The sequence below is a fragment of the Oppia nitens genome, unplaced genomic scaffold (genome assembly GCF_028296485.1).
Source record: "Oppia nitens isolate AA-2021 unplaced genomic scaffold, nextdenovo-longstitch-racon4-pilon3 scaffold8_pilon_pilon_pilon, whole genome shotgun sequence".
Lineage (NCBI taxonomy): Eukaryota > Metazoa > Arthropoda > Arachnida > Sarcoptiformes > Oppiidae > Oppia > Oppia nitens.
Window position 1 is genome coordinate 3350697 of NW_026533252.1, and position 16804 is coordinate 3367500.

Sequence of the window (16804 nt, forward strand, 5' to 3'; positions counted from 1 at the left end):
ATTTTATGTTAATAAAACTTGAATGTAGTTTTAATTTCAATTATATAATATCAAACTTCTAGCTTTAGGTCTACAGTATATAATAATAGGATATATATATACTGTATTATACAGTATGTATATACTTTATATATTTAAAAAAAATAAAATTAATGAAATCTATTTTATAAAATAATTATTTAGAATTACTGTATATAACATACAATAATAATATAATGATATCCAAAACTTGTGTTTTAAATTAATTTAATAATAATTAATTAACAAAGAAAACTAGAGAGAGAGAGAGAGAGAGAGAGAGAGAGAGAGAGAGAGAGAGAGAGAGAGAGAGAGAGAGAGAGAGAGAGAGAGAGAGAGTCAATGTTTTCAAAAAACTAAAGTTTTTCAGGCAAATAAACTATGTTCAAGTGTTTCACGATTGGATTTTAATGATTTTTTCCAAATAATTATCTTAATTGTAAACAATGACAACAACAACAACAACAATAACCTCATATCTACACACAATCTTCTGAAAGTTCAGTGTATTTTGAAAAAACTATATATATATATATATATATATATTAATATATTGCAAATCTTATATACAGTATATATGATATAATACAATATAAGTATAGTTAAAATAATAATAATAATGTGTGTATAATATGTATTGTTAGAGATTGTTGGCTATGAATAAGTTATATATAAAATATAATACCCAGTAGTTGTATAAGTATAGTAAACTGTCTCTCGACACACACATACAGTCGGCTTCGGTAGTTTAAGCGCAGGACTAGTATCTGATATACCGAAGCGTTTTCAGTTAAAATGATGATAGCTTTTTGCCAGTTAGGCATTTGCCTATCATTATGTTTTACTCCATACATACATACATACGGACACTCACACCAAAAATAATACAGTGTTATTGTGTATATACTTTCCAACACAAAACTATTATCCGATGAATTATTTTTTTCGGTGTGTTTTATATTACCGGTATATATAAATAAATAATAATAATAATATTATTATTATATATTTATTGTGATAACATTTAGCAAGTTTTGAACTTCTCTTATCTGTTAACCAAAAAAAAAACTTTTTTCTTCTTCCGAAAAAAATCCAAAAAATTATTATATAATATATATATGAGAGTCAAAACTTTTTTCTCTTATATATATAAATAATATATATATTTTTTAGTGTATATAATAATGTATTTTTAAAATCATATTTTTTAGGTGAGCATTAATGTATTGTTTATTGTTTATATTTGTGTTAAAAAAAGCATTTTATCCATTGAATTATTATTATTATTATTGCCAATGTATTCAACAATGTTTTTCTGCTTTTATTCGCTAATTTTCAATACTTTTAAAAGATATTTTATTTTTTGAATAATATGTTAAAGTTATTCACATAAAAAAAATTCTTTCAGAAATGATTTTTTTACTCTTTCTGCGGAAGTATTAAAAAATCTGCTGATATTTTCATAATAATACCAATATTATAATAATAATGATAATAATTGAATAATACATTATATTTATATATATATATATATAGAGTATATTTAAGTTATGAATAAATTTGAATTACTAATTTTATTTACAAATATTTAATTTAAATATTTAAAAATATAATTATAAAATAATAGTGTTTAAAATATATGTTTATATATATATATATATATATCATAGTATTATCTAAATTGCATAATTAGATGTTATAAACTTGTCAATTACTGGATAATTGTTACTGTAATTGATATGTTGGCAGTCAATTGTAATTGATTTTATTGTGAGTGATTAATACCAGTCCCCCCCACACACACATATACACCCGAAAACCCCAACCCAATGATAGATGTAATTGTTAATGTTTTAGACCATTAAAATAAATGATAATTTTAATTAAAGTTTATTGAAATGGCAAATAATTTTTCTATTGTTTTTTTAGTAGTAGTAAGCAGTGAACTAATCAATAGACAAATGCATTGAAAAAACTATTATTATTATTATTATTATCTGTCTATTAGTTAGCCAATTAAATTGATCTCTCATTAATGGCATTCAATTAGAAAATAATTATAAAAAAATAAATTTTCATCAAAAAAATAAAAACAAAAACAAAAAACAATTGATAATTTTTGGGATCAATTTTATTTTGCTTATACTTTATATATATATATATATATATTATATATATTTTCCTCCTCTTCTTCTTATAAAATAAATAGATTAAATGCAACCAAAAGTCGACGAACCGACGACTCATCCATTCAATGATCTTCAAAAAAGATTGTCAGCCAAAGACCTAAACATATATATATATATATATATAATATAATATATAACTCATATATATATTATTATAATATATAATATAATACTACTACTAGTCTTCAGAGAGAAAAAGCAAAGAAAAAACACATTAAACGCACAACTATTTAATGATAACAACAACAACAACAACAATATCATTATCATCAACAACAACAACAAAAGCAAAACTTACTGTATATTGAAGAGTCAACTAAAATAAAAACCTATCGGTTCCCAAATGCCGGCAAGAAAAGGACTGCTCGCACCTCAAAACACTTTTTTGGATACCATTGCCACCCGATTTGATGGCACACGTAAGTCATATCAATTTTTGTTTTGTTTTATTAAATATAATAACCAAAAAAATAACAACAATATTACATGTCTTTAATATTATAGCCCAAACAATTTACATTATTACTTAGTAGTAGTAGTAGTAGTAGTAGTAGTAGTAGTAGTAGTAAGTAGTAGTAGTAGTAGTAGTAGTAGTAGTAGTAGTAGTAGTAGTAGTAGTAGTAGTAGTAGTAGTAGTAGTAGTAGTAGTAGTAGTAGTAGTAGTAGTAGTAGTAGTAGTAGTTTAAGGTTAAATATTTTATGTGATATATGCGATATAAATATATATACTGTACATATATATAAAAAAAATTATATCATCTATTTTATAACACAAAATACCGTAGTATTTATGAATATATTTAACTTTTATGATGTATAAACTACTGTATTATACTTTTTTAAATATACAGTATATACACTTGCAAAACAAATATTGTATTATTGTATTACAGTATATTTATTTACTGATATTACTTTTTATATATACGGTATATTCTGTATATATATATGATACTATAATATTTTTTTTGTTACTTTATTTTTTACATTATATATATACTGTATATACTGTATATAATACTAGTTATTTAAATGCATGAATGATACCATAATATTAATAATTTATACTAAACTCAAACAGATAGTTAAGTGAAAGTAATATATTTTAATAAATTATTAACAGTTAGAAAATTTAAAATTTAAAATACCGTATTTATTATTTCTATATAAATATATAATATATGTATGTATAAATCATTTTTTTAAAAATAAAAACTCATTTAACTGGAATTAGCATTAAAAATTTAATTGCCGAATAAATTATTTGTAAGATAGCGAGAGAAAAAAAACTTTTTAAAATTTTTTAAATTATTTGATATATATATATAAAATATTATTTTACGGTATAAAGTTATACCACTGTTTATACTTATCTATAATTTATAATAAAAAAAGTATCCTAAATGAAACTATAATGAAAAAAGCATTGTTTTTATAGAAATTAGTTAAGGATTTTACTTTACGAAAGAATTTTTAAGAGAATAATTCAGTAATGTTTGTAAAAGTATTTTTTAAATCTAAAAAATCCTTTTTGAAAGGTTTTCTCTCTTTCTTTCTTTCTCTCTCTCTCTCTCTCTCCCTATCTCTCTCTACCTCCAGTTTTCTCTTATTTGTTACCAATGCCTACTCCTAACTCACTCACTCACGGATCAGTATTTTGTAATAAACTCTAAGTGATACACAAATAATATATTTTGTTTTGTTTTTTCTTATATTTTTTGTATTTACTAAACGTATCTACAATTGAAACAACAGATTATAAGAAGTTTTAAAAAACAAGATATATATAATACAGTATATATATATAGTATTATGTTTAATATACAGTATATTATATTTTGTTTATCTAATATATAACGTATTTCTATTGTTTACTTATTATTATTATATGTTAGAGATTTTTACATTTTAATGCCAAGAATTTATTGACAAAAATTGTTATTAACAAATATGTTATGTCATTAATTTAATCAACACTTGTATAATATGGTATTTAAAAATTTTTCTACTTTAAAATTGATAATTTTGTAAACAACTTTAAAATTTATATATATATATATCTATTTACTTAATGTTTGAACATCAAACACAACATATCTAGAAAGCATTAATTAAATTAATTTTTAATTACTTTTCATATTATTATTATTAGTAGTAGTATTAGTAAAGTTTTAGTAGTTTCATTTTAATTAAAAATATTTTTTAATTAATGAACAAACAATTTATTTATTGCATTCATTTATTTAGTTAGAAAGAAAGAAAGAAAAATTTTCATAAAAATTATATTACAATAACTAATATACTACTTATAATAATTCTATAATTAATTACATTATAATTAACTATTGATATTAAATTAAATATTAGTTTTCTATTTATATCTATATATATGTAAATATTATACAGTATTATTATAATTATTATTATATATATATTTAAATATAAAAACACAGACAGCAACTTTGTGTTGGGCAACGCACAGGTGCCGAACCTATTTCCGATTGTCTACTGTTCCGATGGCTTCTGCGAGCTCAGTGGGTTCGCCAGGGCTCAGATCATGCAAAAGGGCTGTGCCTGTAGTTTCCTATTTGGTGCCGACACGGCTCATGAACTCATCAAACAAATCGAAGAATCATTGGAAACCAAAAGCGAACTCAAGATTGAAGTGATTTTTTATAAAAGAAATGGTATTTAATAATAGTCTTTGTTTTTGTTTGTTTTTTTTTGATAACTTTTTTTGTGTTGCAAAGAGAAAGAAAAACTGTTATAAGAATCATATATTACTAAATATATATATATATATATATATATATCATATAAAGAGTTTTACAATCATTAAAATTAATTACTTTTTCCAAACAAATGGTTTATTTTTTATTATATATTATACTCATACACACACACACAGGCAGTCCTTTTTGGTGTCTACTGGATATCGTTCCCATTAAGAATGAGAAGCACGAAGTGGTCCTATTTTTGGCCTCGCATAAGGACATTACCCGTACAAAAATGGCCGAAATTGAGGACGAAACCAAAGAGTGCTACGATATGGACGATCTGGCACTCGATGCCAACAGTCCCGTAGAAGAAGAGGACGGCTGTCTAACGGCCAATCATTATCAGCGCCGCAGAAGTCGAGCCGTTCTCTATCAGCTGTCCGGTCATTATAGACGAAGTGTAACCGTTAAGTCTAAGCTTAAGCTAAATAATGTGAGTCTAGTCTAGTCTTAGTCTTTTAGTTTTAGATTTATTTATATTATTAGTAGGATTTAAGTGAGAAACTAATAAGTTTATAGAAATAAATACATACAAAAAATAAATAAATAAAATTATTGATGTCTTTATCCAAAAATCGATATTTGATCCATGATTTTATCATCTTTTTTGTTTATTTGGTGCCAAATATCCAGAACATATTACACTCGACAGCATTGCCTGAATATAAAACGGCGGCTTTCAAAAAGTCACGACTGATTCTCTCGCATTACGGCATGTTTAAGACCTGTTGGGATTGGCTTATCCTAATCGCCACTTTCTATGTGGCCATCGTTGTGCCCTATAGTGCAGCCTTCAGACACAGCAATACCGAAATGTCCGATAAATACAAGACTATTATTACTGATATTGGCGTCGAAATTGTCTTTTTAATTGGTAAGTATTTTTTTTAATATATAAATATATATATATACAGTACAGTACAATGTTTTTTTTGGTAAGGCTGACAATTACATACCTATCCATACACACACACACACACAATGACATCATATACACTGTACTACAGATTATATCAGTAACAGCTTATTATGTAGGTATAAGCTATAAGAAATGACAGCCCGTTAAGTGTATTTGGATTACAGATAATATAAGACAAAAACACAAAAAAATAATATTAAAACAAAGAAAGAAAGAGTGAGTGAGTGAGAGAGAGAGAGAGAGAGAGAGAGAGAACAAAAAAAATAAAATAAGATTTTCTTTTAAAAAATAAAATTATTATTATTTTAAAAACATCAACGTCACATTAATATGTACCCCCTGGTGATGGAAATGATGATAGCTTTTACTATTTATATCATATAAACTCTCACTTATTTATATAATCCAATAATTGAATTGTTTTGTTTTAAACTATTTTTTCTGTTTGAATGAAACTTCACAAAAAAACTTTTATAGATATAATACTCAACTTTCGGACCACATTTGTGAACAAAAAGGGCGAAGTGGTGGCCAAATCGCGATCAATAGCCGTACACTATTTGCGCGGTTGGTTTATAGTCGACCTTTTAGCTGCCCTACCATTTGATTTGCTCTATGCGGCCCACCTTTATAGCAGAGTAAGCTTTTTATATTATTATTATTATTATTGCTATCCATTTATCTATAAATAGCTAATATGAAACATTCAATAATATTATTTAAAAATAAATAAATATATTTATGTATCTTATATACAGTATAATAATAATACTGTTTTAATATATACTAATATATCATATGTAATATTCATTCAGTATATATATAAATATATTTTATCTTTTTTTATAATTAAATAAAGATAACACCATTAATACATTTGCTAAAATTGACTCGATTGTTGCGATTGGCCAGGCTGCTACAAAAAATGGATCGATACTCACAGTTAGTATCAGTATATTATATATATATATTTTTTCTTACATATTATATTATTATTATTATTATTATTATTACAAAATATACCTTACTTTGCATTAAATTACAACATTGCATTGATTTTGCCCCCAAAAAATATTCAATATTATTTTATATGTATGAAATAAAACATCTTATATCAAGCACGTATATATGCATATACACACACAAATAGAGTACAGTATATATATAAATTTATATAAAATATATCATATCATATATATATATAGATGTAAAGCACAGTTAGATTGAGATTAATATATATRTGTGTTTTCTAAGACTTRCAAAAAAAATATATTTAAGACAAAATTTTAAGCAAATTTTTATAATATATATATTTATAAATTCTGACAACTATTTTATATACTGTATAAATATAAATTGAATCTAACATTAAATATGATAGTTATGCGAATAAATTGTGAATTTCATGCATTTTTATGGCAAAGAAACTTTTTTCTATCAATAAATACCTACACTTAATATATACTGTATTATACAGTCTATATATATAGCAACTATTTGTTGATGAATTAGATTTTAAAATATATATATATATATATATATCTAACACATTATGGATAATTAATTTTTATATCTGTTTATTTTGTAAGTATACAACATTAAGTTATATTTAACATTTAAATAATTTACTCATCATTAAAAATATCCTACACAACTTTATACAATTATTAAGTAATGACACAAAACATTAATATTTGCATACATTATATATATATATATATATATATATATATATATATAAATCATATATAAATTTATATAGACAAAAATTACTGAATTTTAATGATTAAGGATTTTTCGCTTTGAAACTAATTAAGCAAAACATTTAGACATAATGTCAATCACTAACGGGCGAAAAAAAACTTAATTATCTATTCATTAAAATACAATCGCTATTAATTAAATGAAATGTACATTAATTTCTGAGCAATCATTTTGTCCAAATGATTATAAACACTTAAGAAAGTGATTGCAAGCAATACTCTTAAGTATATCGTTAACTCTCAATATTTTTTCTGTATTTATATAATACAGAATATTCTGTAATTATTGTACAGTATATACAATATATACTCTATATATATACTATATATAAATATAACAGGTGTTCGCTAATATTAATCTAAATAATAACAGTTAGTTTTATAAAGTATATATAATTTAGCAAATATTAGTGCATAACATTTGATCTTTTTTGTTGTTGTTGTTGTTTTTGCTATTTTCCTATTGCTTAATACTAAACAAAATACTCATTCAACAAATTGCACTTAAATTAATCTCAAACTAAGTCTCAAAATATAAAATTAAAAAAAATAATTATAACGCACATACAGTATATACACACACATACATACACACATACACAGACGCACACACACACACACACACACACATATATATATATATATATATACATCAAGAGTCTATCCATTAGTTTATTGCAAGCTTATTATTATTAATGCCTATTTAAATGAAGGTCAAACACAATTACGAGGGTGTTATTTATTTATATATTTATCTAAATTGTATTGAAGATAATTTCCTATTAGTATTACGTAATTTTAGTTTTTTTTTATTATATATATACAGTATATATATCTTTATATATAATGTTAATATAGAGTACAAATCTTATTAAATATTGTGTATGTGTTTCATAATATAATAATATTATTGATATATCAGTGTTAATATTTGATTTGATCACTACTAATATATCATAATCTAATAATCGGACAAATAAAGTAAATACATCAATGAATAGTCGATAATAATATTTTTTGTTGTTATTGTAAGTAAACTGATTAATACAAATGTAAAAGGTTTTTATGTAAAAGAAATGTTAGACGTCCTTTAATGAATATCCCTGCAAATAATAAATGTTTTAATCTTAGTAATTATATATAATTAGTAAATTTTTTAAATAATAATATTTAAAATGCAATCCAAAACCTAACATTTCAATGAATTTGCATTTAAAAGCTTAAAACTATTTATTTATTATTATTTTGAAATTCATAAATTTTAAAACAGAAATTTATTTTTTAATTACAAAATAAAATTATTTTATTTAAGATTAATGTTATTTACTTTATTTATAAGACTACATATTTTAAAGTCATCTGCAATATTTTAAATAATTAATTTTAGTTATTTTTATAACATTTGTTTTGAATGACTTATATAATATCAAAAAATATAGCTAAAATTAAATATGAAAAAACATTATACATATTAATGAATAAACTGTATAATATCATAGTTGTAAATATAAATAAAATAAATGTATTTAATAATACATTTAATTAATTAAATTTTATTTAATTTGGTCAAGGGACTTTTTATCAAAAAAAAATGTTAACCCAATTTTTCTATACATATGTTTCAAATATATAAAACATCTTTTTTTTAAAAAAAAGTATTATATTATTTGTCTATTATAAACACTAAAAAAATAATTTATTATTATTTATAAAATACTATTCATTAGAGAAATGTTTTTCCTTAAACCAGAGATTTATTATAACATATATATTGTAACTTATAGAGCGTATAATCAAACTAACAATTATTATTTAAAAAAAACAGTTTTTTTTTATCAAATCATTTTTTTCAACAAAAAAATAAGAATCAATTTTTTGATGTTTAAAATCCCAAATGTTTTAGTTTTACATTATATTTGTGTAAAAATACTTATTTAAAATATGATATATTTTTGATTAATTGTTTGGCAACAACAACACCCAAATGATAATAATCGCATACAAAATGTTTTGATTATTAAATAAATCACGAAATAGTAGTTTTGAGATTAAAAATATTTTTTTCTTTAAAAAAACATAAATCTAATATTTGCACAAAACATAAAAATTTGATTTATTGTATTATATTTTAACAATACGATTAATAATCGACAGTATAAATAAATTAAATAATGACTGAAAAAAAAATAATTTAAATTATTAATAACAAATAGTAACAAAAAAAAGTAATTTATATATACGTATGTACTGTATATATACAAGTTTTACTAAATACTTAGATTATTTATAACTTTTAAATAATATTGGATTTTTGATATAAAATTAAATTAGAAATAAGCCAGAAATTAGTAAAAATATTTATCGTTATTTCACAAATATATTACACTATACTGTTTATATTATATATAATTTATAATATATAATCACATAAAACACTTTTGTTTTATTTTTTAACTTTATTTTTTTTACTAGAGATAAATTTATAAAAATTTATTTTGCTATTAATTTTTTATACTATACTACTTATACAGAATGTTTTGTAGATTCAAAATTAGGTGAGAAAATCAAAATCGTTAAAAAAGCCCATTATTTAAAAGTGATAATAATTTATTATTAAAATAATATAACATTAGAAATATATAACAAATTAACTATAATATACTGTATTACTATAATAATAATACTAAATTAATAAGTACAGTAATAGAAATTTATGTTAATAAAATTATATTTGCTATACTTAGAATTTATATAATTAAATTATTAAATAAACAAAAACAATTTAAATAATTGGTAGGTTTTTTAGTAATATAAACATAGAAAGCATTAGATTAATTCAAAATTTTGTTTTCATAAGCAAAATGAAAACAATAGATATTTTTATAATATAAAAGCAAATAACAACATATATAGTACTGTATGTGTTTATATATTAAAATTATGATTATTATTATTAATATATATTTAAAATATAATCCAACTAAACAATAAAATCGATTGTCCAACAGTTTTATATTTTATATATCAATAATAGAATTTAAAAAAAAAGATAAAATAATCTAAAATTTTAAAAATAGTTTATTTCTATTTAATTTTGTTATATCAATACAAAAAAATATAAATATTAAAATAAACTATGATATATGTTAATCTATGTTTAGTGTTGTCAAAAAAGAGAATTTTTTAAAAATAATAGAAATATTTCTCGAAAGTTCTATAGAAATTTATTACTTAGAAATTTTCTTAAAAATTTATTACTTAGAAATTTTCTTAAAAATTTATTACTTAGAAATTTTCTTAAAAATTTATTACTTAGAAATTTTCTTAAAAATTTATTACTTAGAAATTTTCTTAAAAATTTATTAGAAATTTCTATTTGCCCATTTCTATTTGTAATGCTTTATATATATGAATAATAGATATATTTTAGTAAATAATAACAAGTCTAGACATTAGTTAAATTGTGTAATTAAAATATTTAAAAAATTAATTGCATCAACTATTTTGTTTTAATAATTTATTTACAGTAATAAGTTGTACAAACATTTATTTTACAGAAAAATTTATGATTATGAAATATATGATTTATATTTACGTTATTTTATAAATTGATATGTCCTATACACGTAATAATATTTTTTTTTTAATTTGACCCAAATTGATGACAATAATAAATAACACTTTCTAAAAAAAAGTTATTAATTATACATAAAAATACAAATATTTTTTTTGTTAGTTAGTTTGTTTGTATGTATGTATGTATGTATTCTGGTATATAATAAATTGAATTTTGTTAACAAAAAACCAACAACAAAAAATTATTAATTTTTTTCAAGTATAAAAAAATTAGGTAAATTGCATTGTTGATTTGATTTAAGCAAATTTATATAAAAAAAATTTTATTTATTAATTTTGTTATGAAAACAAACTATAATATAATAATATTATTTTTTTTGTATTAATAGTATATACTAATAAAGATGCGCGAAAAAAAGTTTATTAAATTATATATTTATATTGTTTGGTTAGAATATTTTATTATAATTTACTTAATGATTTTAATCATAAATATAACAAGATTTTCAATGAAAAAAACAAAAATATAAGATTATTATATATTATTATATATTATTATTATTATTGTGTAATCAAAGTAAATATTGCAAATAATTATTACATTTTGTCTACACTTTAATCTTCACTGCATCTGTTTATACAATAATTTTTTATTAGTATTTAATACATACAATATTTACTTGAATAATGATAGCAATAATTAATTTACAACTATTTATTTGCTCATTTTATTTACCATTAGATTGTTTATAAATAGACTATTTTGTATAAATATAATTTTGTTGTAAAAAACACATAATAAATGTAATATAAAAATTTTATGTTATGTAAAAATATATATTATGTAAATATAAATATATATATATTATTTGACTGTATTAAGCAAAATTCAGTAAACATTGTGTGTGTGTATATGTGTGTATGTGTGTGTGTGTGTGTGTGTGTGTGTGTGTGTGTGTGTGTGTGTGTGTGTGTGTGTGTGTAAGGAAATAATTTATTTTTATTAGTAGATTTACAGCCCGAAAAAAATAAGTATATTTATATACAAAACCTAAGTCAGCCTTAAAGCAGTTTTATCTCTCAAGTGAACATTAACTTGGATTAGTGGCTGAATTTTTTTGTTGCTATTTTTCTTGACTGTAAATATTTGTAAATTGTTAAATAAGAAACTCAGCAATGTAAAAAATTGCAATTCATTACACAACTAGTTGTTTGTGTTTTGGGTTATATCACACTACTAATGTTTTCCTAATAAGTGCTGACTATGTTTTCAATTTAAATTTGCAAAATATAACTATATATATACACACACACACAACACACAAGAAATTTATATAAATATTTTGTATATATATTCTGTATATATATTCTGTATATATATATTCTGTATATATATTCTGTATATATATTCTGTATATATATTCTGTATATATATTCTGTATATATATTCTGTATATATATTCTGTATATATATTATGTATATATATTCTGTATATATATTATGTATATATATTCTGTATATATATTCTGTATATATATTCTGTATAAATATTTTGTATTTATATACGGTGTATATATTCTATATATATGTGTGTTGTTTCTGATCGGTAAATGTATCTCTTGAAGGTAATTGTAATGCCTGTAAGCTATAGTAAACCATATGATAATTGGTTAAACTATTATGTTACTACTGCTACTGTGGTTGTCTAATATATATATATAGTGTTATTTGACTCAAATGTATTTATAATATATATATATATATATACTGTATATAAATATAAGCGATGGTGTTTGACACTGAAATTAACTCAAGTTATGATAACATTATATTTTTTCTCTCTTCAAATTGTTATTTTTATGATATACAACATATATAAGACAGTATAATAGACAATATAAGATTCGGTAATGACACTCACAATCAAGTATCATATGATACAGTATAATAGTAATGATAAAAAATATATGGGATAATCATCATTAGAAAAGTGTTATATAACTTATATATAACTATATCATATATAACAACAACAAATGTTTAGATGCTATCTTAACTAAATGTTGTAATAAATCATTATTTAATTGATTTTATGGAAATTACTAAAAACTTAACATTTTTTAAAAACAAATATTTATATAAAAATAATTAAATATATATTTTATTGAATATTCTAGTAATAGCATTTACATTTACTTACAGTATAATAGCAATAATAATAAGATAAGATGTTTTTGTATTGATTTTAGTATTCTCTCTCTCTCTCTCTCTCTCTCTCTCTTTGAGTTCTGTATCATCAAAAGCATGGATAAAACCTGTACTATAACTTCAATACCACTACATTATATTGATATATATTATATATTGATAGTATAAAGTAATTTACTTTTATGCAGTACTGTACTGTATGTTAACATAACTAAGCTATAGACCAAAAAGTTTATACAAACAAGTGAATAGAAAGATAGATATATAGATAAATAGAGGGATAGAGAGAGAGAGAGAGAGAGAGAGAGAGAGAGAGAGAGAGAGAGATGAAAGAAAGTTAGTATTAGACAGAAAAAGTCAATATCTTATATCTCAACAGATATAATGTGTCTCTACTTATATTATAGTATTATTAAATCACAATTTATATGTATTTATATATACTGTATATCTATTGATATATCTACTGTATATATCATATATATCTATATCATTGACAAATTTTTCTTTAATTTTTATATAACATATAACTAAATACCTGTTTCTTCTAATAATTATTGATCACAAACCAAGCAGTCAAACACTTCATTAGACAACTGTATATAATATGATTTGATATAATAATAATAATAATAAAAAATAAGTTTCACAATAAAATTTTCTACTGAAAGCCATTCATTAAATTGTATAGTTATTTTTCAATATAAAAATCAGTGATTAGTAAGAAAAATAATAAAAAAAAWATATATATATATATAGTATATATTTATACTGTATCATGTAATTTATTTTAGGATATATTCTGTAAATGTACTAAACAAGTAAAAATAAAATAAAATTTTTATACTTATTTAGGAATTTAATAATGAATAATAGAAAATAAGCATAAACAATTTTTATTTCACATAAAATTGAAAAATAATTTTGTTATACATATTATTATTATTACATATAATATTACAGTAATAATAATAATAATAATAATAATAATAATAATAATAATAATATAATATTATAAAAATGCTATATTTAATGATCTTTAAATTCCGAAAATGCATCAAATATTTATGCAATCATACAAAATATATTCAAACCACATATGATTTTTGCTTAAAATTCATATTTATATATATAAATTTTAACAGTTTATTATTGGGGGCCTTTTAAAAAGTTATTTCATTTATTTATTTATTTTTTGCATATCCTATGATTTTTGTTTTATTTTGATTTACTGATGCATAAGATTTTTTTTGAGCTAAAAATTTTTCAAATATTATTATAATATAGTATATTGTATGATATGATTGCTGAGTTTATCAATAATCAAACTTTTCAAACAAACAAAAAATTATAATATATTTATACGCTTATAAAGACATATAAAAAAAATAACATCAATTTTAATCAAAAGAAAATTATTATATATTGTTTTTTATTATTATTATTATCATTATATTGTATTTGATTTGCATTTCAGGTACAGTTATATTATACTGACATTACTGATGCTATCGTTTTCATTATTGGCTCATTGGTTGGCCTGTATTTGGTATGTAATCGCCGTCGAAGAGATTGAGTTTCATCCGATCGATTGGGACGTCGGTAACTATAAATCTAAATAATAATTTACATTTCATTAAACCTAAAATAATGATGATAATAATAATAGGACATTAAAAAACACTAAACTCTATACAGATTAACATTTAACAGTAGTTTAATGTAAAACTAAACTTTTATGTCAAAAAATATTTGCATTTCATTACTTTCTCTCTCTCTCTCTCTCTCTCACTCACTCACTCACTCACTATAATGTAAATGTTTTGTTGAATTCAAACGTAAAAATACACACAAATTTGATTAAAAATCAAAGTAAAAAAAATGATGTTTGCACTCTCAATATATACAGTATATACCGGTACAGTACTGTATATATATATATATTGTATAGTATATCTGGCAGTAGATTCAGTAATAAAAAAGCAGTGATTTATTTAAAATGTTTGACTGTTTTTTGTTTTTTATTTTTCTATGAAAGCAATTTCTCTTCATTTCTCTCTCTCTCTCTCTCTCTCTCTCTCTCTCTCTCTCACTCACTCACTCACTCTCATTGACTTAGAGTTTAGTTTATATATATTACTTTAAATATTATATTTTATATATATATATCTAACTAACACTATAGAAACAAAACCAAAGCTTTTATTATTGTTAATTTAGATCACAAGTCACAGCTATTTTGAAAAATTCAGTGAAAAAATAAAAAAAATAAAACTAAACAAAAATATATCAAACGGGAACTCAAATCTGTTTTCCGTAGAAAATAATAATTTACTTTTAATATATAAATGTTATTTTCTACACACAAGAAACAACTCATGTATTAATATACAGCACTTTCTACTCTCAAATTTACTGTACATTAAACATAAATATTTGTTTTAATAATACTAATAATACTAATATGTTTTTTGATATTAATATACTATTTGCCAAATACAAGAATTGAAATAATTTATTGCTTTTAGCGTTCATTATATTCAGTATTAGTTATTAAAATTTCAAGAGAGAGAGAGAGAGAGAGAGAGAGAGAGAGAGAGAGAGAGAGAGAGAGAGAGAGAGAGATTATTAAAATATTTGATGTCAAGTGCAAGATATAAAATTTTCATTATAATTAATACATATATTTTTATTTTTAATGAAACTATACACGAAATTAGAATAATAATAATAAAGTTATTGTGCATAAAATTTTAATTATTTTATAATTTTACTAATAATCAAAATAAAGTAATAATTACTAAGAGATAGTAAACCTTTAGCCTATAAAAAAATATTTTGTGAATTTAAATTTAAACAAGAATTTAAAAATTTATTAGTGATAATAAAAAATACAAATTATAGAGAATTAGGACTATAATGTTGTAAAATGTATAGAAAATTATTTGAAAATTTGTTTTTATTTGTTATTTTTGAAAGTAAATTTATATGTCAGTTATGATAACAATTGTATTGTAAAGTACAGGTAGTATTGTGTATGATATTATAGCAAAATAAAAATTTGTATGAATAGTGAGTGTATCTGATCTCTCTCTCTCTCTCTCTCTCTCTCTCTCTCTCTCTCTCTCTCTCTCTCTCTCTCTCTTTATTTCTTTCCTAAACTATTATATCAATTCACACACAACTGTATTAAGCATTTCTTATGTATTAAAAGTGTATAAAAATAGTGACTCAAAGATTGTTTTTTCTTCTTCTTCCTCTTTTTACTACTTCTACTACTTCTTCATCATTCTGTCTCTGGTTATGAACTGATAGACAGAACTAGTGGTAGAAGTAGTAGTAGTAGTAGTAGT

The 16804-nt window shown here is 21.5% G+C and overlaps 1 protein-coding gene across 1 annotated transcript in view; it reads left to right on the top strand.

Moving 5' to 3' along the window:
• The first annotated feature begins 2404 nt into the window (after positions 1–2404).
• Positions 2405–16804, top strand: part of LOC128964415 (potassium voltage-gated channel subfamily H member 8-like) — a 21633-nt gene continuing 7233 nt past the window's right edge. The window contains exons 1-7 of the mRNA XM_054311004.1: positions 2405–2626; positions 4661–4894; positions 5116–5417; positions 5618–5858; positions 6381–6541; positions 6763–6845; positions 14929–15053. Coding sequence (XP_054166979.1) covers positions 2551–2626; positions 4661–4894; positions 5116–5417; positions 5618–5858; positions 6381–6541; positions 6763–6845; positions 14929–15053 — 1222 coding nt within the window. The 5' untranslated portion in view covers positions 2405–2550. The remainder of the gene's footprint in view (positions 2627–4660; positions 4895–5115; positions 5418–5617; positions 5859–6380; positions 6542–6762; positions 6846–14928; positions 15054–16804) is intronic.